The sequence below is a fragment of the Lepidochelys kempii genome, chromosome 3 (genome assembly GCF_965140285.1).
Source record: "Lepidochelys kempii isolate rLepKem1 chromosome 3, rLepKem1.hap1, whole genome shotgun sequence".
NCBI classification, from domain to species: domain Eukaryota; kingdom Metazoa; phylum Chordata; order Testudines; family Cheloniidae; genus Lepidochelys; species Lepidochelys kempii.
In genome coordinates, this window is record NC_136382.1 from 7,931,154 (window position 1) to 7,957,294 (window position 26,141).

Here is a 26,141-nt window from a genome sequence, read left to right on the forward strand (position 1 = left end):
ACGCGCTATCTCAGAGTTGTCCCCCAGGGCTAGTTTGAGGCCGACTAGAAGGGTTGCTGCCCTTCCTGAATTCTGCAGGATTGTCCAAATTTCAACAGTTGGCCACACACTGTGCCAGTGTTTTTCACGTTTTCAAGCCATGTTGCAACCTGACACTCTGCCCTTCCAGCGTGCGTGCCCCTCACCGAGGGGCATTGAAGAGGGGAAGTTTTCACCCTGCAGTGCCACTCAGGGTGTGGGGGTCGTGCCCCTCACACTGGGGCTGCTGCGAGAGGAAGCAGGGGGCTTGTGCCTTGCAGGGTCTGGGGCGTGGGGGAGTGTCACATCCTTCATGGTGGGAGTGCTATGTGTGGAGGGGAGCAGGCTTATGCCCTGCACTGTCGGTGGTGGTGGTGGGGGGGGGAAACATATGGGGGAGGGAGGGGGCTTATGTTCCCCATGGAGACCGTGCTGTGGGGGGGAGAGGGGGAAGGTGGACCAAGCCCTGCAGTGTCCCCAAGGGGTTCATGCCCCTCAGGGGAGCGTGGTTGTGGAGGGAAGTCACCCATGCTTTGCTGGGTCAAAGGGTGGGTTCATGCCCCTTAGGGGTGCTACAGGGGAAGGGGCCTACGCCCTGCAGTGTGGTGGGGTCCATGCCCCTTGGCGCCTGCTGGGGGGGCCGGGAGCCCATGCCCTACAGTGTCAAGGGGGAGTCATGATGTGGGGGGAGGGGCCCACGCCCCGCGGCGTCAGGGCGGCCGTGCCCCTTGGGGGGGGGGGCGCTGTGGGGGGAGGGGCCCACGCCCTGCAGTGTGGTGGGGTCCATGCCCCTTGGCGCCTGCTGGGGGGGCCGGGAGCCCATGCCCTACAGTGTCAAGGGGGAGTCATGATGTGGGGGGAGGGGCCCACGCCCCGCGGCGTCAGGGCGGCCGTGCCCCTTGGGGGGGGGGCGCTGTGGGGGGAGGGGCCCACGCCCTGCAGTGTGGTGGGGTCCATGCCCCTTGGCGCCTGCTGGGGGGGCCGGGAGCCCATGCCCTACAGTGTCAAGGGGGAGTCATGATGTGGGGGGAGGGGCCCACGCCCCGCGGCGTCAGGGCGGCCGTGCCCCTTGGGGGGGGGGCGGGCGCTGTGGGGGGAGGGGCCCACGCCCTGCAGAGTCGGAGGGCGGGGCAATAAGCGGCCGCACCGCGCGGAACCCCCGGCAGGGGCGCCCCGCCCCCTGGGAGTCGGCGCTCGGAGTCGGAAGCCGGCCGCGCGCGGCTACCAAAGGGGGCGGCGGGCGGGGCCATACCGCTCCGGGGCTCTGATTGGCTGTTCCCTGTTTTCCCTTTTCCTTGTCCCGGGCTCCGATTGGCTGCTTCTGTCCCCCCTTTACCCCCCCCCTCCAGTTGCCGCTCCGGGCTCTGATTGGCCGCCCGCTCCCCAGTGCCCACCCGCCCTTGCCTGGCGCGAACGTGCCGCGCGGCTGTGCTCGGGCGGCAAGACGAGGAGAGCGGTTCTGCTGCCACGTGGGGATCTGCACGTAGGCAGCCCAGCGGGGGGAGGAGCGGTTTGGGGGAGCCGCCCCAGCGGCGCGGGGGGCTCAGCAGCGCCTGACCGTGGCTGGGGTTTGGGGGATGGCGCCACTCGGGGGGGGGGCGGTATGGGAGTTGCCTGGAGCCGCCATCCCCATGGGAACGGGGGGGGGGCGGAACTAGAGCCGCTTTCCCCCTAGGAACTGCGGGGGGGGGGCGGAACTAGAGCCGCTTTCCCCCTAGGAACTGCGGGGGGGGGCGGAACTAGAGCCGCTTTCCCCCATGGGAACTGCGGGGGGGGGGCGGAACTAGAGCCGCTTTCCCCCATGGGAACTGCGGGGGGGGGCCGGAACTAGAGCCGCTTTCCCCCATGGGAACTGCGGGGTGGGGGCGGAACTAGAGCCGCTTTCCCCCTAGGAACTGCGGGGGGGGCGGAACTAGAGCCGCTTTCCCCCTAGGAACTGCGGGGGGGGGCGGAACTAGAGCCGCTTTCCCCCATGGGAACTGCGGGGGGGGGGCGGAACTAGAGCCGCTTTCCCCCATGGGAACTGCGGGGGGGGGGGCGGAACTAGAGCCGCTTTCCCCCTAGGAACTGCGGGGGGGGGCGGAACTAGAGCCGCTTTCCCCCATGGGAACTGCGGGGGGGGGCGGAACTAGAGCCGCTTTCCCCCATGGGAACTGCGGGGGGGGGGCCGGAACTAGAGCCGCTTTCCCCCTAGGAACTGCGGGGTGGGGGCGGAACTAGAGCCGCTTTCCCCCTAGGAACTGCGGGGGGGGGGCGGAACTAGAGCCGCTTTCCCCTAGGAACTGCGGGGGGGGCGGAACTAGAGCCGCTTTCCCCCTAGGAACTGCGGGGGGGGGGCGGAACTAGAGCCGCTTTCCCCCATGGGAACTGCGGGGGGGGGGGCGGAACTAGAGCCGCTTTCCCCCATGGGAACTGCGGGGGGGGGCGGAACTAGAGCCGCTTTCCCCCATGGGAACTGCGGGGGGGGGCCGGAACTAGAGCCGCTTTCCCCATGGGAACTGCGGGGGGGGGCCGGAACTAGAGCCGCTTTCCCCCATGGGAACTGCGGGGGGGGGGCGGAACTAGAGCCGCTTTCCCCCTAGGAACTGCGGGGGGGGCGGAACTAGAGCCGCTTTCCCCCTAGGAACTGCGGGGTGGGGGCGGAACTAGAGCCGCTTTCCCCCTAGGAACTGCGGGGGGGGCGGAACTAGAGCCGCTTTCCCCCTAGGAACTGCGGGGGGGGGGCGGAACTAGAGCCGCTTTCCCCCTAGGAACTGCGGGGGGGGGCGGAACTAGAGCCGCTTTCCCCCTAGGAACTGCGGGGGGGGGGCGGAACTAGAGCCGCTTTCCCCCTAGGAACTGCGGGGGGGGGCGGAACTAGAGCCGCTTTCCCCCATGGGAACTGCGGGGTGGGGGCGGAACTAGAGCCGCTTTCCCCTAGGAACTGCGGGGGGGGGGCGGAACTAGAGCCGCTTTCCCCCTAGGAACTGTGGGTGGGGGCGGAACTAGAGCCGCTTTCCCCTAGGAACTGGGGGAGGGACTGGAGCTGCCTTCCCCATAGAAATGGGTGGGGGGGGGGGAGAGTTTACAAGAGCCATCTTTCCCATAGGAACTGGGTGTGGCGTGGGAACTAGAGCCACCTTCCCTGTAGGAATTGGGCTGGGGGGGATGACTAAAGCTGTCTTCTCTGTAGGAACTGGGGTGTCTGGAGCTACCTTTCCTGTAGGAACTAGTGAAGGTGGGTGTATGGGAGCCACCTTCCCCATAGGAACTGAGCTGGGGGGAAATGGAGCCACCTTCCCTGTAGGAACTGGATGGGGGAAGGGATTGGAGTTGCCTTCCCTGTAGGAATTGGGAGGTATGAGAGCTGCATACACCTCCAAATGGCCCTGTACCCACACCAGGGAATAGGTGCTGAACTGCCCTGGAGGAGGAGAGGGTGACTGATTGACATGCACATACTGGGTAGAAACCCCTTCCTTGTTGGAGGGAGAGATGTTAGCTAGAAATGCTATGGCGCCCTTTCTCACTCATTCTGTCCACTCGCTTATAACGCAGGTATTTTGAAGTGTTAGCTAACACCTAGAATAGACAGGGCGGGTTGTATTGAAATATGTTAGCTGGTCGAGCTGAAACTTTGGCTCTCCTCCTAAGCACCATGTCTTCACTTGAACCTTAGCCACATTTTTTAAAAGAAGAAAAGGAGGACTTGTGGCACCTTAGAGACTAACCAATTTATTTGAGCATAAGCTTTCGTGTGCTACAGCTCAGCATCCGATGAAGTGAGCTGTAGCTCACGAAAGCTTATGCTCAAATAAATTGGTTAGTCTCTAAGGTGCCACAAGTACTCCTTTTCTTTTGCGAATACAGACTAACACGGCTTTTACTCTGAAACCATTTTTTAAAAGCACTCTGGTCCCATTTTCAGAAGTGACAGAGGTGCTTAAGAACTTTTTTCACTGAAAGTCAGTGGGACTTAGGCTCTTAAGAGCCTGTCACTTCTTTGAAAATGGGATGTGGGCACCTAGGTCACTTTGGACAAAAAAAACTTCCCTGACTACACTCAAGTTTAAAAATGTGTTAGTTAAAACAGGCCTGGAGTATTACCCTGACTGCAATGGGACTACTTATGGTATAAGGTACTATTCAATGTGAATGAAGGTATCTCATTGACACCCAGACTGTACATTCTTTAGGGCAGGGACGTTCTTTTCATTATATGCGTTTGCAAAGTGTCTGACATGATGTGGCCCTGATCCTGACTGTGGCCTCTAGAGGCTATTGTAATGAAAGTAATCATAAAAAGGATAAATTACCCTGAATGAGAAGTTCCTGCCTTCCCAGGCACGAGGCTTGGTGGGTCTGATGTTAGGATATCCTTAGATGTAACATCCCAGTAATAAAGTCTTGGATTAGGAATCTTTGTTCACGTGACTTGCCCCTCTTCAAATAACATATGCATGTGTGTGATTTATTATTTATTTTTGTTATTAACAGGGGAACAAGGATCTTAACTTATTCTCAGAAAAACCCATCCTCTTTTCCCTGCATCCAGACAGATTGCTTCAGCCCCACTTTATCTCTGGTATTGAATAATCTCATGCACAATTGGGCCAATTTAGTCCCAGGAGTATTTGTTATTATTTACTCTTTTTATTACAATGGTGGCTTGGGACCCAGCACTCTCTGGTGCTAGATGCTATACGTACACATAGTAAAAAACAACCTCTGCTATGAAGATCTTACAATCTAAATAGAGTAGACAAAGGTTAGAAAAAGCAAGTGTTCTCACCATTGGACAGAAGGGAAACTAAGGCAGAGATTAAGGCCTTGTCTGTACTAGAAAAATTGCATTGGTTTGACTAAATTAAACTGGTGCAAACCCCTAATATAGAAGCACTTAAACTGGTTTTTCTTTGATTCCAAGGCCAAAAGGGACCACGATGATCATCTAGTTTGACACAGGCTAGAGAACTTTCCCTAAATAATTCTGATCTTTTAGAGAAACATCCAGTTTTTTCCAGGATGGAGAACCCACCACAATTCTTGGTGTAAATTGTTCCAGTGGTTAATTACCCTCACTATTAAAAATTGATGCTTTATTTACAGACTGAATTTGTCTAGCTTCAGCTTCCAGACATTGGATCGTGTTGTCCCTTTCTCTGCTAGATTGAAGAGAAAGATTGAAAAGCCCATTATCAAATATTTGTTCCCCGTGTAGGTATGTTTAAACTGTAATTAATTCACCCCATAATCTTCTCTTTGTTAAACTAAATAGATTGAGCTCCTTTAGTCTGTCATTGTAAGATGAGTTTTTCTAATCCTTTAATCATTCTCATGGCTCTTCTCTGAACAATCCCCAATTATCAACATCCTTGAATTGTGGACATCAGAACTAGACACAATATTCCAGTAACGGTTGCAGCAGGCCAAAGACAGAAGTAAAACAACTTCTTTACTCCAGTTCAAGAGTCCCTTGATTATGCATCTCAGGATCGGATTAGCCCTTTTGGCCACAGTGTTGCACTGGGAGCCCATATTCTGCTGATTATCCACCACAACCCACAAATCTTTTTCAGAGTCACTGCTTCCCAGGATAGAGTCCTCCATTGTGTAAGTGTGACCTACATTCTTTGGTCCTAGTTGTATACATCTACCCGTATTAAAACATATTGTTTGCTTGCGCCCAGCTTACCAAGTGATCCAGATCACGCTGTACCAGTGACCTGTCCTCTTGCTGTTTACCTCTCCCCCAATTTTTGTGTTGTGTGCAAACTTTATCAGTGATGATTTTGTTTTCTTCCATTGATAAAAATGTTAACTAGCGGAAGGTGAAGAACTGACCCTACTAGAAACACTCCTGCTTATTTTGATTCTTTATGTACAGTTACATTTTGTACATTATCAGCCAGTTTTTAATCCATTTAATGTGTGCCATATTAATTTTATATCATTCTAGTTTTTTAATCAAACTGTTGTGCAGTACCAAGTCAAATGCCTTACAGAAGTTTAAGCATATGTCTAGGAAATCTAAGTTTAACCCTCACTTAATTCTACCAAAACAAGCTAAATTGATTTAGTCAGACTAGTACAACTTTTCTGGCATAAGCAAGGTCTATAGGATTTGCAAAAGGTCACATTGTGAGTCTGGCAATTGAACCAGCTCTCCAGAGCCCCAATCCAGTGCCTGAACCACAAAGTCATCTTTACTGTCTGATTGAAATTAAGGGAGTTATCTAAGTGGATGAGTTTGTCCCATTAAATTCAAATTGCCTTCAAGATGTAACAAAAAAGCCTCTAGTATCCAGGATCCTGTGACAGGGAAAGATCTGAAATTACAAACAGAAACCCTTATCAATGGATTTGAGAAGGGTCAGAAATGGGATAGAAAAAGTCCTATAACAGAAGGCAGTTAAATTACAGAGTGGCCCACAGAGTGGCCACAGAGATCTTAAATGCATTCCATGTCTCCTTTCTCATTAATGGAGCAGGCCAATCTGTGGCAGACTACAGTCCCCAGCATGCCTTCCTCTATATTGATTTGGAGTAGCATAAGGCTAAATGGGTGTGGATTTCAGCATGCCAAACCTCATCTTGATCCAAGCGGTTTGGAGCCAGTAGAGGGTCTGAACTCCAGCATATAATGTTTGTATTCTATCTTGGTCCCAGACAGACCCTAGCACGCTGGGATCTGTGAATGTGTCGGCAGGCTGCCCATGTGTTAAAGATGAGAGTTACCTACTCATTTTATGTTAATTAGGTGCTGTCTTCAGCATTTACAGGCTGCCAACCTGTCCCCCTTGGTTAAGCAAAATCTGGACATTCTCGCTTTAAAAAAAAAAGAGAGAGAGAGAGAGAGACATTCCAGCCAATACAGCATAGGAAGCAACAAAAAATGTCAAGCGTGCTGCCAAACGCCACGCCTTCCCCGCCTCCCCCACCCTTGGGAGCCAGAAGCGTTTGGGTAAACAGTGATAGTCCTGCACGTTTTCGAGCCACATGGGGCTTTGCATCATGCCCATCCCATGCGTGTGCAAGAGAGACGGAGACCCGGCCAGGGGTCTAGGGGGGAGCCAACAAGGGTGGCTTAGGAGCTGCTGGGCTGCACGTTGGGGTGCAAAGTGGGCCTTGAGCTGGTTCAGCTCCCCAGGGCGGGTGTGGCGAAATCTAGCAAGGACCTTCCTCCCTCTCTAATTCGGTCACCGAATTCCGGGGGGAGGGAGAAGTTGGACAGTGAAGTGTGCCTTGGTTCCCTGCCAGCCACTCTGTGTGTGTGTGTGGGGGGGGGAGGAATCACTAAGGGGGTGACCCCCCCTCCTTTAATCTCCCTGCTGCTGGGAGAGGAGAGGAGAGGAGTGGGTGGGGGTGAAGCGGGCACAGAGCGGCTATCTGTCCCTCCCGCCCCCAGTGAGCAGCAGAAATGGAGCGGCTGGGTGATTTCAGGCTACTGGATGCAGGAACCGGGGGGCAGCTGCCATTCCGCAGCGTGCGCAACCCCCAAAAGCCCTGGCTGTCCCGGCTTGGGTGTCAGGCCACAGCGGGACTGGTGCAGGACTCGCAAGGGAGGAGCCCGGGGGGAAGCCGCGGCAAGCTCGCCCCAGCCCCGCACTGTTTATTTTCTGCAGGCTCCGGTGGGGGCGTGTATTTAAAGGGAGCCGGGCAGCCAATGCGCGGGAAGGGGCTGAGCATGTGGGCAGCTTGTTTACACCAGACCTTCCCGAAGCGCTTTAACCCGGCCGGCAGCGGGCAAGAGGCAAATCCCGGCGCTGGGAGCACGTGTGCGGCGTCGCGCTGCCTCCCGGGCCGGCCGCCCGAGGGATGGGCCCCGGGGCCGTTCCTGGAGGGCGCAGACCAAGGTAAAGCATGCGGCGCAGTGGAGGCGAGGCGGCAGGTAACCGTGGAAGAAGGGAGGATGCCCAAGGGGCTCCCAAGTTGCCCTTGTCCAGCGTTAGAGGGGCTGCTAAACCCAGAGCTGCATCTGCCCTGAGGGAAGGGCACCAGGGGCTGCATCACATGCCCCCCTCTTGGATGCAGGGGTGGCCCACGGAGACAACTGGTCCCCGCTGCTGGTCCCACCGTACAGGCCACGGGTCTCAGCATCTGTGCATCCCTCGCCAACTCCCGATACCCCTGGTCTCAGTGGAGGTTGAAAGAGGGAGGCCCATGAGGTATAACTCTGTCTCCCCAGACTGTGTTTGGCCCCCCGGGGCTGCACTCCAGCCAGCCCTGGCCTGGATCAGGGGATCGCTTGGAAGGGAGGTGGGAGGATGAATTTTCCTGGCCTCCTTCTCCTCTAGAAAGAGGCGACCAGCAAAGTGGCTTGAGCGGTGTCCAGGGTATTTGAGAGTAACCATTATGGGGAACAGAGGAGCAGCCCTGTTAGTCTGTATTCTCAAAAAGAAAAGGAGGACTTGTGCCACCTTAGAGACGAACCAATTTATTTGAGCATGAGCTTTCCTGAGTTACAGCTCACTTCATCCGATGGAGTGAGCTGTAGCTCACTAAAGCTCATGCTCAAATAAATTGGTTCGTCTCTAAGGTGCCACGAGTCCTCCTTTTCTTATTATGGGGAATAGGCAGGGGTGCTGGAACAATGTGTAGAGTGGGGGTGCCCAGAGCCATTGAACCAAACTGTAAACCCCTGCATATGATGGAAACCACTTCAAGACAGGGGTGCTGCTGCGTCCCCAGCACCCCTCCTTCCAGCACCTCTGGGAATAAGGGTGCAACAACGACTTTGTTTTTCTTTGCAAGGAAGATCCTTGGGGTTTGGCTGCTCCTGCCTGCAAGAGACCATGCTTGTCTTGGGGTGCACCCTTGTGCCTCTTTCTGTGGCTACCTAGCGGCGGTCTACACTGGTATAGCGTGCCACGCCAATAAAACATGAACACAGTTGATTACATTGTGCGGCAAATTATATATGTGTGCAGGCACACACACACACAGATGAGGCTGCATATATGTGTGATGGCATCCAGCCACGTATATGCACCGTGTGTGTACCTATGCCTGCTGTACCGGGCCTTGAGGGGGACCCATGGAGTCATGTGTATGGGGCTGTATGTATACGTGCCTTCCCGGGCCGCGATCTTGATCTTCAGAGGTGCTGAGCACCTACAATTCCAAAGGAATCAAATGCAAACTAAAGATAGATCGTCAGCACCTCCGACGATCCGGCCCTGTGTATCGACTTAGCTGTATGCCTCTGTCTGCACGGACCAAGCCTGGCGTGTGTTCGCACGTGTCCGTGTTTGCCGGCAGCTGAGCGTCTCGCTGTTAGGACGGGTGTCTGTCTAGGTCGAGGTAGCTCCCGCTGCGTCCCCGGCCCCGCCGTTGTAGCTGTTCTCTGCCTACCGCTGTCCCGGGGTGTTACCCAGTGGAGTCCCCCGCAGTCCCTTCCCGGCCGGGACTCCAGGCCGGGGGCTGCCTGCAGCCGCGTACGTGAGGCAGCCTGTGCCGGGGACTCGGGGAGGGGGAAGGGGAAGGTTAATTTCAAAACAAGCCGAGCTCGGGAGGGAGCGAGCGAAGCGAGCGGAGCGGGAGGTAAGTGCCGCGCCGCGCCGCGCGGCCGGGCAGGGGGGCCGGGTCGGGCCCGGCCCGGGGCACTGCGGGGAGCCGCCCCCCGGGGGCGCGGGGGGCCCGCTGCCCGCAGAAGGCGGGGGAAGGGAGCAAGGCGGAGAGAAGGAGGCGCGGGCTCGGCGGCGCGGGCTGCAGGGCACCGGCCGGGGTGCGCGGGCGCTGGGGCTGCAACAGGCCGCCCCGTGCACCCCCCGTTCCTCCCGCCCCGTGCACCCCGCGTTCCCCGTGCGCCCCCCGTTCCTCCCGCCCCGTGCACCCCGCGTTCCCCGTGCGCCCCCCGTCCTCCCCGCCCCCCGCACCCCCCCGTGCGCCCCCCGTTCCCCGTGCGCCCCCCGTTCCTCCCGCCCCGTGCACCCCGCCCTCCCCGTGCGCCCCCCGTGCACCCCGCCCTCCCCGTGCACCCCGCCCTCCCCGTGCGCCCCCCGTCCTCCCCGCCGCGTGCGCCCCGCCCTCCCCGTGCGCCCCCCGTTCCTCCCGCCCTCCCCGTGCGCCCCCCGTTCCCCCTGCCCCGTGCACCCCGCGTTCCCCGTGCACTCCCCCGTCCTCCCCGCCGCGTGCACCCCCCGCCCCCCCGTTCCCCGTGCACCCCCCGCCCCCCCGTTCCCCCCGCCCCGTGCACCCCGCGTTCCCCGTGCATCCCCCCGTTCCCCCCGCCCTGTGCATCCTCTGTCGCGTGCAGCCGCGCCGTGTATCCCGCTGTCTCCCCCCCATACAGCAGTGCCCTGCTCCCCTTGTGCCCCCGTGCCGCATGCAGCAGCCCCGCGCACCCCCTGTTCCTATATTGTCCCGCCACACAACCGTCCCCTGCACCCCCCATTCTGCGCTGCATGTAGTGGCCTCTTTACCCTTATTCCCATAGTCCCCTGCTGCATGCACCCGCCCCATGCTCCCCCGCTGCTTGCACCCCGCCATGTACAACCTTATTCCTCCCTGCATGCAACCTCCCCTTTTAGTCCCTGTTTCCATATTCCCTCGCTGGGTGCCACCGCGCCGTGCACCCCCCATGTCAGCTTCCCCATGCACCTTCTGTTCCTATCTGTGTCCAGCCTCTCCATGCACCCTTAGCCCCTTTGCCCTCAACCTGCTCTACACCCTCTGTTTCCCTTCCTATACATCTGCCTACTGCACTCCAATTCCCCCCACGTGGAGCTGTCCCATTTGTCCCCATTCCCTTGTGCACCCCGTTACCTCTGTGTGCAACATACCCTGTAGTTCCATTCCCTCATGCACCCTTCTTCCCCTCTGCATTCACCCCCAGCTCCCTCCATGGCACCTCTCTGTCCCCCTGTGCATCACCCCATTTCCTCCTGCACCTAGCACTGTCCAGGTATTCCTATTCCTCTTCTGGGCCCATCTCCATTTCCCACTGTGGAAATCCTTGGAAACTCACCTGTTACTTCTGAGTATCCCCCCATTTCCCTCTGCACATAACCCCTATGCTTCCCCAGTGCCCGCTGCATGTCATCCCAGTGTCCCCCTGCTTGTTAACTCCTCAGTCCTCTGTGCATGCACCCATTCCCTGTTCTTCTGCACACATGCCAGGCCTCCTCTGGCACCTCTTCCCTCACGTACAGCATGCTGCTTCCTATTGCACACCTGTCCCAGGGCCCTGCCCCCTCCCTGTTGCACTCCTGCTCCGGGCGCCTCCTCCTGGCTGCACTTCTTGCCCTGTTTTATGCGTGCCACGCCCCCTCTTGGCTGTACTGTTGCTCATTACATGGGTGCCACGCCCCCTCCTGGCTACACTATTGCCCCGTTTTATGCACGCATGCCACCCCCCCCCCCCCCACTCTGCTACACTCCTGGCCTGGTGCGCACATGCCATGCCCCCGCCATTCTGCTACACTCCTGGGCCCTGTGCACACACGCCACGCCTCCCCCTTCTGCCACACTCCTGCCCTCGTGCACACACGCACACTACCCTCCTGCAGCACCTCTGTTCCTGGAGCTTTACAATGCATGCCACACCATTGTCTCTGCCCTTTGCATGCATTTTGTGCTTGTCCATGACTCTTTGTATGCCTTCCAGACCCCTTCCAGCTCATCGGCTTGCACGTCAATTCCTTGTACCCCACTGCCCGCTTTTGCGTGCACTTCAGCGTTTTCCCCAGTGCTCCCCAGTCCCCTGGCGTGCAGGCCGCTCCTTCTCTCATATTTTTCTGTCGGCCAGTTTGCAGGCATGCCACACCCCCTTGTGTTGCTCTCCTCTCTCCTGAATGATTGCCACACTCTTGCACTGCCCCATTGCATGCATTCCACAATCCGCCTTACAGCCCCCCCCCGTGCCGCTTTGCGTGCCCCTCGTGTTCCCATCCTTGCCCTTTTGCAAGCATGCCACAGCCCCTCCTGTAGACTCATACCTGTCCCTTTGCAGTCATGTGCTGAGGGTATCAGATGGGAGTTTGCCAGCTGTAGGCTTGGTTTTGAGAAAGTAGCAAATCTCCACCTTTTCCTTCCCAGACTCTGTTACTTTAACCCCTTAGAGCCGGCTATCTTTCTCAAATGCTAGCAGATGGCTGGTGTTGGTTGAGGGGCTTTCTTAGGGTGGTGGGGCTGCTGCTGTTTTAGGGACAGCCTGGTGAATGTGTAGGTAGGTGTATGAGTGTTTATATATGTTTACTGCCCAATTAAAAATTCTCTCTCCTCAAAATCCTTATCTCCTTCTTGAACTCAGCAGCAACACAGACATTCACACTGGAGTGAAATGGGCAAGACCCCCCCCCACACACACACACTCAGGCTTTCGTCCAAGCCCCAATGGGAGGGCCAGAGACCCCTACCCACCCTAAATTAAGGCCTTCGGAAAAATGCAGCGGAGTACGAAATGGCAAGTCTGAAGTTTTCTGTAACTTCAGTGCATGAGAGAGAGATGGGTGGAGATGAAACTTGTCATAGTTGTCGTCAGCTTAGCCCCAGTTTTAACAGGGCTCTCTGGCATCCTCCAAGCTGGGACAGTAAAAAGTGTTTCTAATCAGAAGGATCCCAACAGCATTTCAAAGACCATGAATGAATACAGGCCGCATGGCTAAAATGCAGCCACCTCTGAGACGGAGGGCAGCAGGCAACATAGCAGAATGAAAGGGAAATTTTGGGAAAGGGTGCTGGAGCAAAGTGCTTCTTCTTTTGCTAAAACACCATGGGATCTTCAGTGTCCATGAAGAGCAGGCTGGAGCTGGGTTTTTAAAGTCTCATCTGGCAGATCCTTGTTCAGTAAAGTAGAGGGAATTGAATTTATGTGCCTTAGAAGGATGAAGGGGTGAATTGTCTCAGCTGGGATTTGAACCTTTGATTCTAAAGATTTGAAATATTCCAAGCCAACAGCCCAGTTCTGCCCCTGTTGGAGTCGGTAATGTCTGAGTGGTGTATAACGCTTTTTATCCGTCACGTTCAGAGTTCTTTACAAGGGAAGGGGAATATCATTTTTGTAATGTTAAGGATGGGAACGCTGAAGCACAGATAGGTGAAGGTGAACTTGCTCTAGGCCAGACAGCAAGCCAGGAGTTAAACCCGGTCCACTGCACTGCCCACTTGACCACACTGCCTCCCACATATATAGAGAGGCCGGCTGTTATTCTCACTAATAAATGCATTTAATAAGAATAAGTAAAGGCCAGATTTATGCTGTGAAATTGAGTCTTACCCACTTGTAATTAAGGAACTCCTGGGCATTTTCTGCAGGAGTGGGGGTCCTGGCCAAATTTTGATTTGCCACTTAGTTTTCTTTCTTAAACTTTCCCCATGCAGTTTTAATAGGTGATGCAATTTTTCACTTCCTGTCCTAAATTATCATATATATCATCTATCATAATTATAAATAGCAGCCATGTTCCATCTCAGTGGTGGTTGCACTTCAGTGTTGGTTGAAGCAGGTTTTGAATATAGGACCCAAATCTTGCAACTGGGTCTGGGCAGGCATCCACGACACATGCAACAGATTGCAGGATTGGGGCCATAGTCTGTAAAGTGTTTTCTGATCCTTCTGGAAGAAAGGCACTGTATACATGTGAGTTAGTGGAATTGAGGAGGCAGAAGTTATATACGTTTTTCAGTCGGTCACAGTACCATTTCACTTTTGACACCCTTATTCATGTTGAGTAACGTTTTACACCATGAGTAGTTCCATTGACTTCAGTGCAGTAGGATACTGTGTTATGTGAGCTTGGCTTTAGCGTGTGCTAATTGATATTTCCAAGATGATGAAACCTACAAACTTCTGTTTTTAAGAAAGTAGGCAGCAGTTTAGATTGTGAGCTCTCCGGGGCAGGGACCATGGCTCTGTAATGTGCTTGTACAGTACCTCGCCCCGTACAGGAGGGGCTTCTAGTCACTTCTGCGATGCAAATGCTAATAGCAGAATTACTTTCCTGCTACATTTGGGTGTTCTGACTGGGGAGCATTAGTGATTAGAATGTGGAACTAGGGTTCTAGTCCGCTCTCTGCTGTGGATTTGTTGTGTGAATTTGAGTAAAGTGTTTCACCTCTGTGCCTCAGTTTCCCCATTTGTAAAATTGAGTGAATGATACTTCACCTTCTCTGTAAAGAGTTTTCAGACCCCAGTTAAGCACCGAAGCATTGCTGTTATTTATTAGTATATGACTCCAATGTGGAAAGGCTGAAGATGGACGGATGTCTTCCCCACTGCTTGTTTAAAGCCGAACGTTGACAATTGCCTCCAAAGTGTATGCTCAGTGTTCAAGAAATAATTCTGGATCTCTGCTGGTTCTCACCTGTGTGAAGTGTGGTTGCTAGCAACTGATAGGCACTGTGTGCATTAGTCGGCAGTGTTCATACGGGTCAGAGTCTAAGTGGTGGGCGTCTAAGCAGAAGACCCTGTGTTCCTAGCTCTGCCATCAGAGCTTGCTTTGTAGCTGTGGGCAGGTCAGAGAGAAATTATATGCCTCTGTTTTTTCATCTGGAATATGGGTATAATGACCCCAGCCTTGGTAAACTGCAGTTGCTGTATGTAAGAGGTAGCGTCTTTCAAATGCCATTGCTGTAGGTTGTTTAGCCTCCCTTTTTTTGGAGCCGTGTTTATGACTCTCCAGCACAAATCTGGACAGCTTCTCTCTCAGAAGGGTTCTTGTTTCCTAGCATTTCAGCTCAGCTGCCATCGGAAGTTTTCACAGGGGTTTCCCCCTTGTTCTTCTAAGTGGGGTGTGGCTCTCAGCGGACTTCACAGCGATGGATCCTAATGCCGTCTCCACTCACCCGTCTCCACTCACCCTGTAGCGTTCAGCTAAAGCCCCTCAGCAGTCCTCTTTTCAGCTGAGTAGCTGTGTTAGCATGTACACTTCCTAATCACAGGCCACGCGGTATGGGACATGGTGTTGAAAGAAGATCCACGTTTCACCCTGCAGGGTCTGCTGAAAGCAGATGTGGCTCTGGCGTTCCTGAGCTCCCTACTCTTAAACTCTTTTTGCAAGTCAAAAATACCCCAACCCCCTCTTCTGGATCAGAGCCAGGTGCTGCACTGAAAGATTAGCACAATTTAAAGGAACCTTGCAGCCCTGTTGGTTTCAGTAGTTGTTTGTTTGCATAGGGGAGATGAGCGGGACCTTTTAAAGTGGGAGAGGACTGGGCTTGGCCGGCAGTAAAACCTGCAGGGAAGGGTCATGTGAATAGAATTTACAAGGTATCGGGGGAAAAAAAATAAACTTTCTGGAGAGATACTGAAGTGGGCATTATATCCCAGCCTTTCTTGGTATGGAGGAGTAGGGCTGGACTGGTGCAAGGGGAAGTCTTTAAACTGTCAAGCCCCTCAAACAGCATGGAATAAAAATGCCACTGATAATCCAGAATCCACTGTCTGAACAGAGTTCTTGGCACTGGCAGTATTTGAGTGCAAGTTATTGAAAGCAGGAGGCGTGGGCTATGGGCTGACGCGTGGTCTAGTGGTAAACACGGAGTCAGGATAGACAGGCCTTACCACAGGCTTGCTGTGTGAACTGGTGCAAATTTCTTTACCTCGTTCTGCCTCTGCTGCCCTGTCTGTAGAATGGGGAATAATCTTTTCAGGGGTTAGATCTGTGAACCGAAGGCGATAAATCGAGATAGATAAATACACATTTGGATTGTTGCTACATAGCTTCCCTCTGCCTCAGGGAATGTGCATTTGTACCTTGAAAAAGTCCCCTGGTGTCCTATTTTTAAATTTCATGGTAAATTGGTGTGGATGAGTGCCCAGTCTGGGAACACGGTGGCTTAGTTATAAGGAGAGAGAGTGATTCCCAAGAGCCCTGCTGTTCTAGTAGCAATCCGGTGTGGTCAACGTATTTGCAAGTTAGTTCGGATGCTGAGGGATTTCCCTGAGGTTTTAAGGAAGGGTGGGGAGAAGTCAGCAAATTTGTCTCCATAAGTTCCTAAAAACAGAAAAAAAAACTTGGTATAGGTTTTCCATGTGACTGAGTTAAGAGAGGGGAGAGGTATGTGTCAGCGGTGGGGGCAGTAAAAATGTAAAGGCTTTGCCACCCACTAAGAGGTGCTCCCGGAAATGGTGCCAGTGAAACGGAAGGTGGGGCTCTTCCTAAAGGCCTGGCCTGACCTGGCATAGGGGGGGCTGTGCCCCTGGGAGCGCCTTTCTGCTGAAAAGGGGCCTACCGCTTTCAGCACCTGGTTTGGCAAAGCCCTGAGGTGCACATGCTTACATTTAAGCACTTGAATAATCCCAGCAAAGCACTCGGAGCACCTACAAGGGAGCGAGGTGGTTAAGGGCTTGTCTGCACTTGAAACATGTACTACTGTAGTGCCTCAGTGCAGACGCTACCTACGCCGACGGGAGGGGTTCTCCCATCAATGTAGGTAATCCGCCTCCCCCAGAGGTGGTGGCTAGGTTGGCTGAAGAAGAATTCTTCCATCGACCTGGGGCTGTCTACACAGGGACTGGGGTCGGCTTAACTACCTCACTCAGGGGTATGGATTCATCACACCCCTGAGTGCCGTAGCTGGGTCAATCTAATTTTCCAGTATAGACCAGCCCCTATGTGTTTTGTTGAATCAGGACCTTAATTTTTAAAGATAAATAGCATGTTTCTTAAGAGTAGGGTGCTAGCCATGGTGTCCTGGTAACTGTATTGTGTCTGCTTTCCCTGATATTCCCTGTGTGGTTTCAAGTGGATACAATATTCTTCTTAGAGACTAACACATTTATTTGAGCATAAGCTTTCGTGAGCTACAGCTCACTTCATCAGATGCAGTCCTCCTTTTCTTTTTGCGGATACAGACTAACACGGCTGCTACTCTGAAACCTGTCAATATTCTTCTTCACTTCCCATTGGAAACACTTTTGTAGTGTTACTATGGCTGTTAAATAGCTGCTACTTTCCACTTCGGTTTTGAAATGAGATATTATTTGGGATCAGGGTCAGTTTGAAATTGTGATCTCTGTGGCTCCTTTTTTTCTGAAATTCTGTGTGACTGAAATGGTATGTAGGCTACAAGAGTGCTGTATAAACTACATATATCCATCACTGAAATGTGGCCATCTCTGGGGGAGAACTCCACAGCTATTTAACAGCACACAGCAACACCATGCAACAATTTAGGCCTGGAAATGAAAAAGAATGCTAAAGTCAAATGAAAGTACACGGGGAATTTCAGTGAGAGGAATCAGAATATAGGTGCTAGAGTTGGTATTTAGTCAGGACACCACGGCTTAACACCCAAACTCTTTGGAAAAGCACCATCTGTCTTAAAAAACCAAAAGCGGCTAGGACCTTAGTTTTATTTGTAATCAGGAAGCTGGCACGTCCAACAGCATAGCGACCCCTGGAGGCGTGCAGGTGCATTGCTTCAGTACAAAGTCATATGGAAAAACACCACTTCCAATACCTTTCCCTGAAGCACCTACGAGGTGGCAGCTACTTTCCACTTCAGTTTCTCATCTTTAATGTAATATATTCATTTAGGGCTTGTCATCCCGTACAGCAGCCCAGCGGCATGGGGGGGTTAGTTCGGTATAACGACGTCGCTCAGGGGGTGGATTTTTCAGTCTAAGTCTGTCGTGTAGACCTGACCATAGTGTGGTGCATTTATTTCACGTTTGTCAGCTCCCTAGCTGTGAGTGGCTTCTCTGAAGCTTGAGGTGGGGTGGCAGGTTAAAGTTTTCATTTGGAATTCAAATCTACAGAGTGTGAGTTTGGGCAAGTCTCTTTGGGTACGTCTGTCCTGGAGCTGGGGGCGTGCCTCCCAGCCCGGGCAGACAGACTCTCGCTAGCTCTGCTTCAGCTCGTGTGCTAAATATAGCAGTGTGGGCATTTCAGAACAGATGGCACCTCAGGATAGTCACTCAAGTCCAAGCCTGCCAAACCCCTTGGGTGGAAGCCACTGTCTGTGTTGCAGTGTCCACGCTTCTGTGTTTTGTGCACTAGCTCAAGCAGAGCTAGCTCAGGTCGGGTCCTCAGGTCTGCCGAGGACACTTTGCACAGGCCGCACAGAGTGGCCTGAAAGCAACCGGTGGAGAATTCTCTGTGGGCAGGGGAACTCCCTGCTGATGGAGGCAGCCCTGCTGCCTATGCTTGATGCAAGGAGAGAGAGACTAGGTGGGGCACGGGCGGGAGGGAGTGTGGTAGGTGGAGCAGACCTACGTCCTAGCCTCCACTGCTGTAAGTTAGGGCTGGCCCTGTGCCGGTACCTCCATCTGACTGCTTGCAGCTGCCCTCCTCTAGTCCATTCAAGCGCTCAAAGCCTAGTGGATAGAGCATAGAACTGTGTGTGTGTGGGGGGGGGGGGGCTAGAGGAGAGCGTTGTCAGGATTCCTGTGTTCTAAATCTAGTTGTGGCACGCACTCACTGTATGTCCTGGGTCTAATCACTTTGCCACTCTCTGCCTCAGTTTCCCCCTCTGTAAAATAGGGCACTGTGACTTTGTAATGTGTTTTGAAGATGAAGAGTGCTAAGTATTACTATAACACTGTTTACCCTGAACAGTGCATGTTACAGTCTTTTCTCTCTTTGGTTCTTTATGCGTAAACTTGGAAGGTTTGTTCTCCCTTGGCATGAATTCTCCTTGCTCTTAGGAAAACCCATATTTTTACAACAGAAAAAATGCAAATCTAAAGGAATAGGAAAAGCCAGACAGAGAAGTTCTCTTTATGTACTTGCTACATGCACCAGTCAAAAGGGAAAATCCATCACTGCCTGTTTTCAAGGGGGGGGAAATAATTTTAGAAAAAAGCCTAAGAAAAATTACTGTGGATGTGTTAATGTCACCAAGAGAGAAGAAAAATGCTCCTAATGGTGCTTTAACCAAATAAAGTGGAGTGGTAAGACATGGCTACTTCATTAATAACCCAGCATTCCACGTGTTTTACCGATATCCTAATGGGACTCTTACCCATTTCACAAGGCTTATGGGTGAGGGAACACCATCACAGAGAAGCTACGTGACATTCCCAAGGTTACATAGCAAGTCAGTGTCAGAGCTGGAATTAGATTCTTGGAGTTCCTGGATTCCCGTCTTGTGCTTTGACCACTACAGCATGCTCCCTCTCTTCCTTCATCTCAGAGCTTTGTGTAACTCTTTCTCCTTTATTATTTTCTTTCCTCCTATCATCTGTTCTCTTAAGTCCTAAAGGCACAACCCTGAGAAATGTATTTTTTTTTGCACTTTTATTTTTCTTGAGTTCTAGATTTCCCCCCCTCCTTTTTTTTTATGATTATTAAACAAGTTTAAATTGTTGAGCCAACATTGCCTTGCAGGGAGGGGGCGGTAATGACACAGTTTAGATTTAATTGCCCTCTTTGAGGGTTTGATCATGTTCCCGCTGAAGGTTGTGGCCAAAATGCCTGTTGACTTCAAGGTGAACAGTGTGAATCTTTGTGAAAGAATAAGCTTTTGACAGTGGATTTAAAGCTTCAGTTACATTAGAACACTGATTCTCCCTCTGCATGCTAAGACCAATCCACCTGTTTCAGTGGTGTAGGAGGATAGTTGGAACTTTGTGTCCTAGTCTGACTAGAGTTTTGGCCAAGGTGTCAAATTCATTGGGACTTGAGGGTCAAGCGTTGTGTTTAATTATGGTGTTTAATTATGGTCTGTGGGCCATGGTGCACATCCAAAAATACATATTTACTGCAGTGCAGAGGGAATCTTCTCTGGCCTATGTTATACAGGAGGTCAGATCCCTTCTGGCTTTAAAGTCTAGGAATGTGTGCATGCTCACTGGTGTTAGTGGCTGGTTTTGCCCAGAGATCAAGGGAAGAAACGGCCTTTAGGAGGGAACTACACATTTAGTTATTGATTATAGTCCAGTGCCTGAATGCTGCATTCATCATCAGGGAGAGAATCTACTGGACTGGCAGCACCCAATGAGCGTGTGAGAGGAATCCCACCCTGGAAAACGCATCTGGCTGAAACGACTGTTCCTCCCAGGTAGGGAAGGGAGAGGAAAGGAATTCCTGAAGGATGCAGAAGTGCCAGCCCTAATGTGATGTTTCTGAAGGTGATCGTTTCTCTCTTGACGGGTCTGGTGGGTGCTCACCTTGTGGACTGTCTGCAGTTTTGGGCACCACCCGGCCAGAAAAACGTTGGCAAATGGATGGGAATTCAGGGAAGAGCAGCAAAAGCGGTCACTGGGCTGGGGAGGCTGAAAGGGTTAAGTATGTGTCTTTTGGCAATGTAGAGGTATGTAACTGTAAAACCCAAGGATTTACTTAGGTCGGACCAAGGGGATATAACTAGGAGGAGTGGGCTGGAAATTAGGTCAGGAAAATTTAGGCCGTATATCCCAAAACTTCTATAGAATCCATAGATTCATGGGTTCTAAGGCCAGAAGGGGCCATTGTGATCAGCTAGTCTGACCTCTGTAACACAGGCCTGCAGAGCAAAGCTCCATAGGCCTGTGGAATAGTCCCCATAAGGAAGGGGTGGAAGCCCCATTGCACAAATCATTTAAAACTAGACTGGACAGGGTACTGGAGGGGACAGCCCTGCCTTGGCAGAGAGTGTGCAGGTGAACTTTGCCATCACCAATTTCCATGGTTCTCTTGATCCAGTGGTTTGAGACTGCTGCATGTGTATTCTGGGTGGACTGGCTGCCACCTTAACTGTGTGGGTTAGTAGAGGTACCAAAGGCTAAAAAAACCCAAGTGTTGCCTGTGGGAACTTGAACCCTAAACCAGGAACACACAAGCGAGAGTGAGATGAGGTAATAGTGCTAAGGAGGGAGTGGCGCATTCGGGCACAGTTCTTCTGCATCTGGAGTCCTTAATTGGAATCTGGATTACTTGAGCAATAAAAGAAAAGGAGTACTTGTGGCACCTTAGAGACTAACTAATTTATTTGTGGAATAAAGTGGATCTTTGATATCCTGAGAGACGACTTTTGTCCACATCATGAGCTTGTCAGTTTCTTTAGGCACCACTATTTCCCTGTGCCCAGGACTGGCAAGTGGATGTTGCGGAATTGAGGGGAGCCCCCCATTGAGGTGCACTGGCAGAGTCTCTTTTGGAGGGCCAGGTCTGTAACAGCAAGGGGGCTGCAGGTTGTGTGTGGGAAGCCTTCCTAGCTGTTCTCTACATGATGTTTGGCTCTCCAGGGCCACGAATATTGCTGGGCCACAGCTGTGAACAGCGGATGAGGTCGATTTGGAAGATCCATCTGGGAACATCATTTCAGTGGGTGGGGGGGAACACCCACAGGAATGTTACAGGTTAAACAGGTTCAGATGAGGGGAATCTGATCAGAGGTGGCTGTTAGAAAACCATGGTTTGCAGCAAATGCAGTGGTAGGTGTAGTAAGAGTAACATTGGATCCTCCTGTCTATTTTTTCAGCTTTAATTGTTCTTGCTTTGCTGGGCTTCCCTGTTACGTATTGTAAAGCACAGTCTGGGTGCATTATGTGGCTTTGTGGATCGTTGTTGAATCCCCAAAGGGCTTTGTCTTTGTCTGTAGATGGACTGTAGAACCTGATTTAGTGGCAGCTGAGCTGACAGCCAGGGTAAAACCCCTTAGCCCACTGGATCCGATACTGCCACAACTGATGAATGTCCTCAGAGCAAACCATAGCTGTCTGCTGGAGCTGTAAACTTGCCCGTGGTGCATTCCCATTAGCCTCGGACAATGCAATTGGTTTAAAAGTGTCTCTACTGATATTCCTGGGGTGGCAGCCACCCAAAGAGACTGACGTGTAGTGATCGATGTGGCCAAAGCCTGGGCTCCTGCTCCTGGTTTAACAAGATAAATTGGTGCTTGCAGCCCAGTGCTCATAGGCCACCGCACAGTACCATACCCATGGGTGTTGGCTCAGCCCTCGTGTGTCCCCCTGTGATAATATACCTCCCTGTGCTGCTCAGCCCTCATGTGCACCCTTCCGATAATAGCAATAATATTTATAGTGCTTTTCGTCAGTAGATATGAGAGAACCTCAGAGTCTTTAATATATGTATCCTCACAACACCCTGTGAGGCAGGGCAGCACTTTTGCGGACGGGGAAACTGAGGCACAGAGTGGCTAGTTGACTTGCTCATGGTCACATGGGAAGTCTGATGGAGCAGAGAATTGAACTCTGGTCTCGCAAGTCCTAAGCTAGTGCTCTAACAGGGTGGATTGATTTAAATCACTGGCTTTAATAATAATTTAAATCAGCAAACAGAAAACCTTGATTTAAATCAACAATTTTAATCTTATTTTGCATTTGTACTTTTTAGTTAATTTCCTAAAGAAAGGTTGATTCTCATTAGTTGGTAACCATTAAAACATGTTGATTTGCAATTGACTATAGCTTTTACACTAGATTTGGTGGTGCTTTTTGCTAACGGGATGGTACACTGTATCTATATACATTCATTCAAGCAGTTATGTAACTTACGTTTATTCAGACTTAAAATAGTTAGCAAATTGTGTATGATGCATTTCTACTTTACAAGACTTTGATTAATCTTGTACTTGTGATTTATGTTGGGCTCTATTTGGATGGAAATTAAAATGCACAGAAACATTTTAAAAAGTATTTGTTTAGTTAAATATAACTACCTTTGACATGATGATAGATAAGACAAAACGTTTATCAAAACATGTTTTGACTCTAAAACTAAGGAGGTATTTTCTGTAGTTAGTGAATTGAATTGATTCTAGGTCACAAAATCCTTCAGAATTTTAGAACTAGTAGGTCTCATCCTCTTGCACCTTGCTTTTGTTCATAGATTGGAAGTGGAAAACAAGCTTTCCTGCTTTTTCAACTCCCAAGTGGTTTCTTAATTTTGAATGAACTAGTGGAATAAATGGAGAAGAATATATTCTCTCGCTGAACCTGCGGAAGAGGCCACTGTTGTCAGAAGCTGGTTTAGCACTTTAAACTCCGGTTCCAGGTGCTTAGTCAGTGACTCCCACCAGTTCAGTGGTTTCCCTTTCTTTAAAACTTGGCAGCAGATGTTCTGCTTAACAGTATTTTTTTAATTAATGTCAGTGATTTTAATAGCTGTATTGTAAGTTCAGGGTTTTGTCTCAATTTCAAATTCAATTTTAAATAAGGTTTTTAAAAAAACTTCATTGACATAAATCTGTTTTGTTTTTTAAATATTTGATTTTATCCACTTTGCGCCCTAACCACGGGACCTCCTTCCACTGTGTGCAGGACGGGGGGGAAGGAACGTCAGTCCAGGTTCAATGAAGAGGTTGAGAAATAACAGCGAGGGGGAGGGATGTGATTTTCCAAAAGGCTGTGAAATGGGCTGTGACGAGCGCTTTGTGTGGAGGCATCGTTCCTTCCAGCCAAGGATCTCGAAGCACTTTCCATTTGGCAGGTGGTCAGTGGTGTGATCTCTGTTTTACAGATGGGGGAGACTGAAGCACAGAGAGGTAGGGACGTGGCCAGGTTGGCTCAGTGAGTGTCCCATCAGAGCCAGTCACGGAAATGAGGCCTCCTGACTCCCAGCCCGCTGTTTTGAGCACAAGACAGTGCCACTGGAGGAGTTCAGGGCACTCTCAGCCCAGTACCTTTCGCCAGCACCCCAGATGCAGAGCAGTTTGTGTTTTGCACTGGAGGTAATAGCACCTGTCTGTTTGTCCTTTACAGAGTGTCAAGATGGCGAGCGTGCTGTCCAGGCGCCTGGGGAAGCGCTCCCTGCTGGGCGCCCGCGTTTCCACGCCCAGCTCCTTGGCAGACAGGATGCTGGGGACGGCCCAGATCCCCACGTTGCAGGCAGAGCTCAGCAGAGTGTCTTCCCACCTGGCTTCGTATGAGGGTGGTCGGTGCACGGAGCAGGCAGAGGAGAGCAGCACAAATCCCAGCTTCCCAAACCTGAACCGCTTACAGCTCCACCCAGGACAAAGAGTACGTAAGGAGGCTGTTTGTACAGTGCTGACCGGCGGTGTTAATCCCTTGAACCTGGGTGCAGTCCGCTGTGGGTCTGGCTTCAGTGCAGAGCTAGCCTGGGCTGTAGCCTCCCCCTTCTGTCCACACATAAGAACCTCTGGCCCAGGCTTGAGGGTGCTCTAAACACAAGCTAGCGGGCATCACTGAGGGTGGTTTAGGCTTGAGCTAGCATTTCACTTTCCAAGCTGGCAACCCACCCTCTATGCAGTGAAAACATGGGCTTGCCAGGGTGCTGTTAGTCCTCCAGTCCTATCCCACAGTGCCACCTGGGCTGTACTTTCTTGTTGAACTCCTCCCTTCTTCGTCACTGGGTCTTAGCCCCCTCACCCCCCAGTTTGCCTGCTCCATTTCTGCTGTACCTCCATAGCATTTGGACAGAGGTGCCAGCCAAGAAATCCATCTCCCACGCTGCCAGTTGGCCAGAAGCTGTGACCAGCCTTCTGGTAACACTGTGGTGCGATGCCAGTAAGACTCATCAGGGCACTCTCGCCTGGGAGCCCAGGAAGGACAGACAAGTTCTCTCACAATACACTGCGAGTGAATTCATTGGGTTGGCCCAGTTTAATGCACCAGTGAGAGCCATGGGATATCTTGTTAGAAAATCCAGCCCAGCACACGGGCTACCTCAGCACCATTGTGGATGCAACCGCATGGGTCCGAACCGGGTAGGGCTTTGCAGGGGGGGCCGCTCCAGCAGGAGGGGCTAACTCTGCAGTGAAGACATGCCCTCTGTGGTTCAGGGGATGGGAAATGGGATGAAAGCGTCTGACTGCATTAGTTCAGGGATTACAATTGAGTTGCTGGCTCAAATCTGGCTTAGCTTTGTAATTACCAAGTCATTAGCATCTGCTAGCTGTTGGGTAGCCAGTGTGGAATGAGTTTAGTGGGTTCCCCGTAGACAAGCGTCTCCATCAGCAGCTCAGTAGATACTAACTGGCTTCTTTTGGCAGCCTCAGTAGAGGGACTAGGGACTGTAAGAGCCAGGGTCACACACCTGTCTTCCTTGTCTCTCATGGATAAGGAGGAGGCAGAGATGTGTGGCATCTTGCCTTGCCCATGCTGAGTACCCTCCACCCTGGTTGTGCTCAGGGGCGTGAAGGCCCTTAGAGGGTCAGTACAGTAGACAGATTGCACACTGTTAGGGGTAGGGTGCTTTGCAGAGCACTGGATCTATCTTCAGTGGTATAGGAATGATTACTGTTCCCAGAATCCTAGAAATGTAGGACTGGAAGGGACCGCCATAGTTTCATGTAGTCCAGTCCCCTGCACTCATGGCAGGACTAAGTATTATTCTAGACCACCCCTGACAGGCGTTTGTCTGACCTGTTCTTAATAATCTCCAGTGATGGGGATTCCCCAGCTTCCCTAGGCAACTTGTTCCAGTGCTTAACCACCCTGACAGTTAGGAAGGAATAGTAAAAGGTCTCGGAGTGTGGCTGTCCGAATGGAGCGGGGCAGCTGCTGATGTGCCACCAGGGCCCCTGAGTTCTGCCTGGAACAAAGTGTCAATAAGGCCCCTCGTTTGATTTTTTTTTGGCTTGCACACAGAGCTATCCTATAAGCTCACAGAGAAGCCAGATTCCTTTTGCTCTACGGTTTTTAACCCCGTGACAGCGAGGGCTGTTTTCTCCAGCACACATCAGTGTTGGGCTTTTTTGTTCTTCACACCAGAAGCAGCATAAAAATAGTCATCGGGAGTGGGGTGCTGTATTTACATACCAGTGGCAGATGACTTTTTTGTGTTTGGTTGCTGTGCAGCCTCAGCAGATGCTCGAGCGTACGTGTTCTGTTGCTCAGTGCTTGTCTAGGTCTGGGGAGTCCGCTGGCGTAGTTCATTGTGGAGCCTCCTTCCTTATTGTCTGCAAAGATATTCTTGGAGAGAAGCAGGGTGTAGTGGTCAGGAGCTCCTGGGTCCTAATCCCTACACTGCTGCAGCTGCTCTCTTTGAGTTTGGGCAAATCACATCCCTTCTCTGCTTTGGTTTCTGCATCCAGTGTCAGCTGAGACATTTTCTCTCTGCCTCAGAGCACTGTGCGTTTATGTATCCATCATATACAGGCCTGTCCACACGTCACCTCTGGAATTTAGGTATAGGAGTGCATGTCCCTATAAATACCTACGAACGCTAACCTGCAGAAGTGTGCTATATTTCAGCACAGATATATTTACCTTAATAAAAACAGACATTTAGACATTAGGAGAAGCAGCCTATTAGGTCATTGGGTGTCTCTGAGAGAAAGAAAAGGAGTACTTG

At 51.8% G+C, this 26,141-nt stretch overlaps 1 protein-coding gene across 5 annotated transcripts in view; it reads left to right on the forward strand.

Moving 5' to 3' along the window:
* Positions 1 to 7,648: 7,648 nt before the first annotated feature.
* The window catches only part of ZNF395 (zinc finger protein 395), a 54,650-nt gene continuing 36,157 nt past the window's right edge, over positions 7,649 to 26,141 (forward strand). Inside the window, exons 1-3 of one of the 5 annotated variants that reach the window (XM_073335605.2) lie at positions 9,478 to 9,540; positions 19,851 to 19,944; positions 23,588 to 23,845. In XM_073335605.2, the coding sequence (XP_073191706.1) occupies positions 23,597 to 23,845 (249 nt within the window). In that variant the 5' untranslated portion in view covers positions 9,478 to 9,540; positions 19,851 to 19,944; positions 23,588 to 23,596. The other 4 variants (XM_073335604.2, XM_073335602.2, XM_073335607.2 and 1 more) reach the window with 4 other exon arrangements.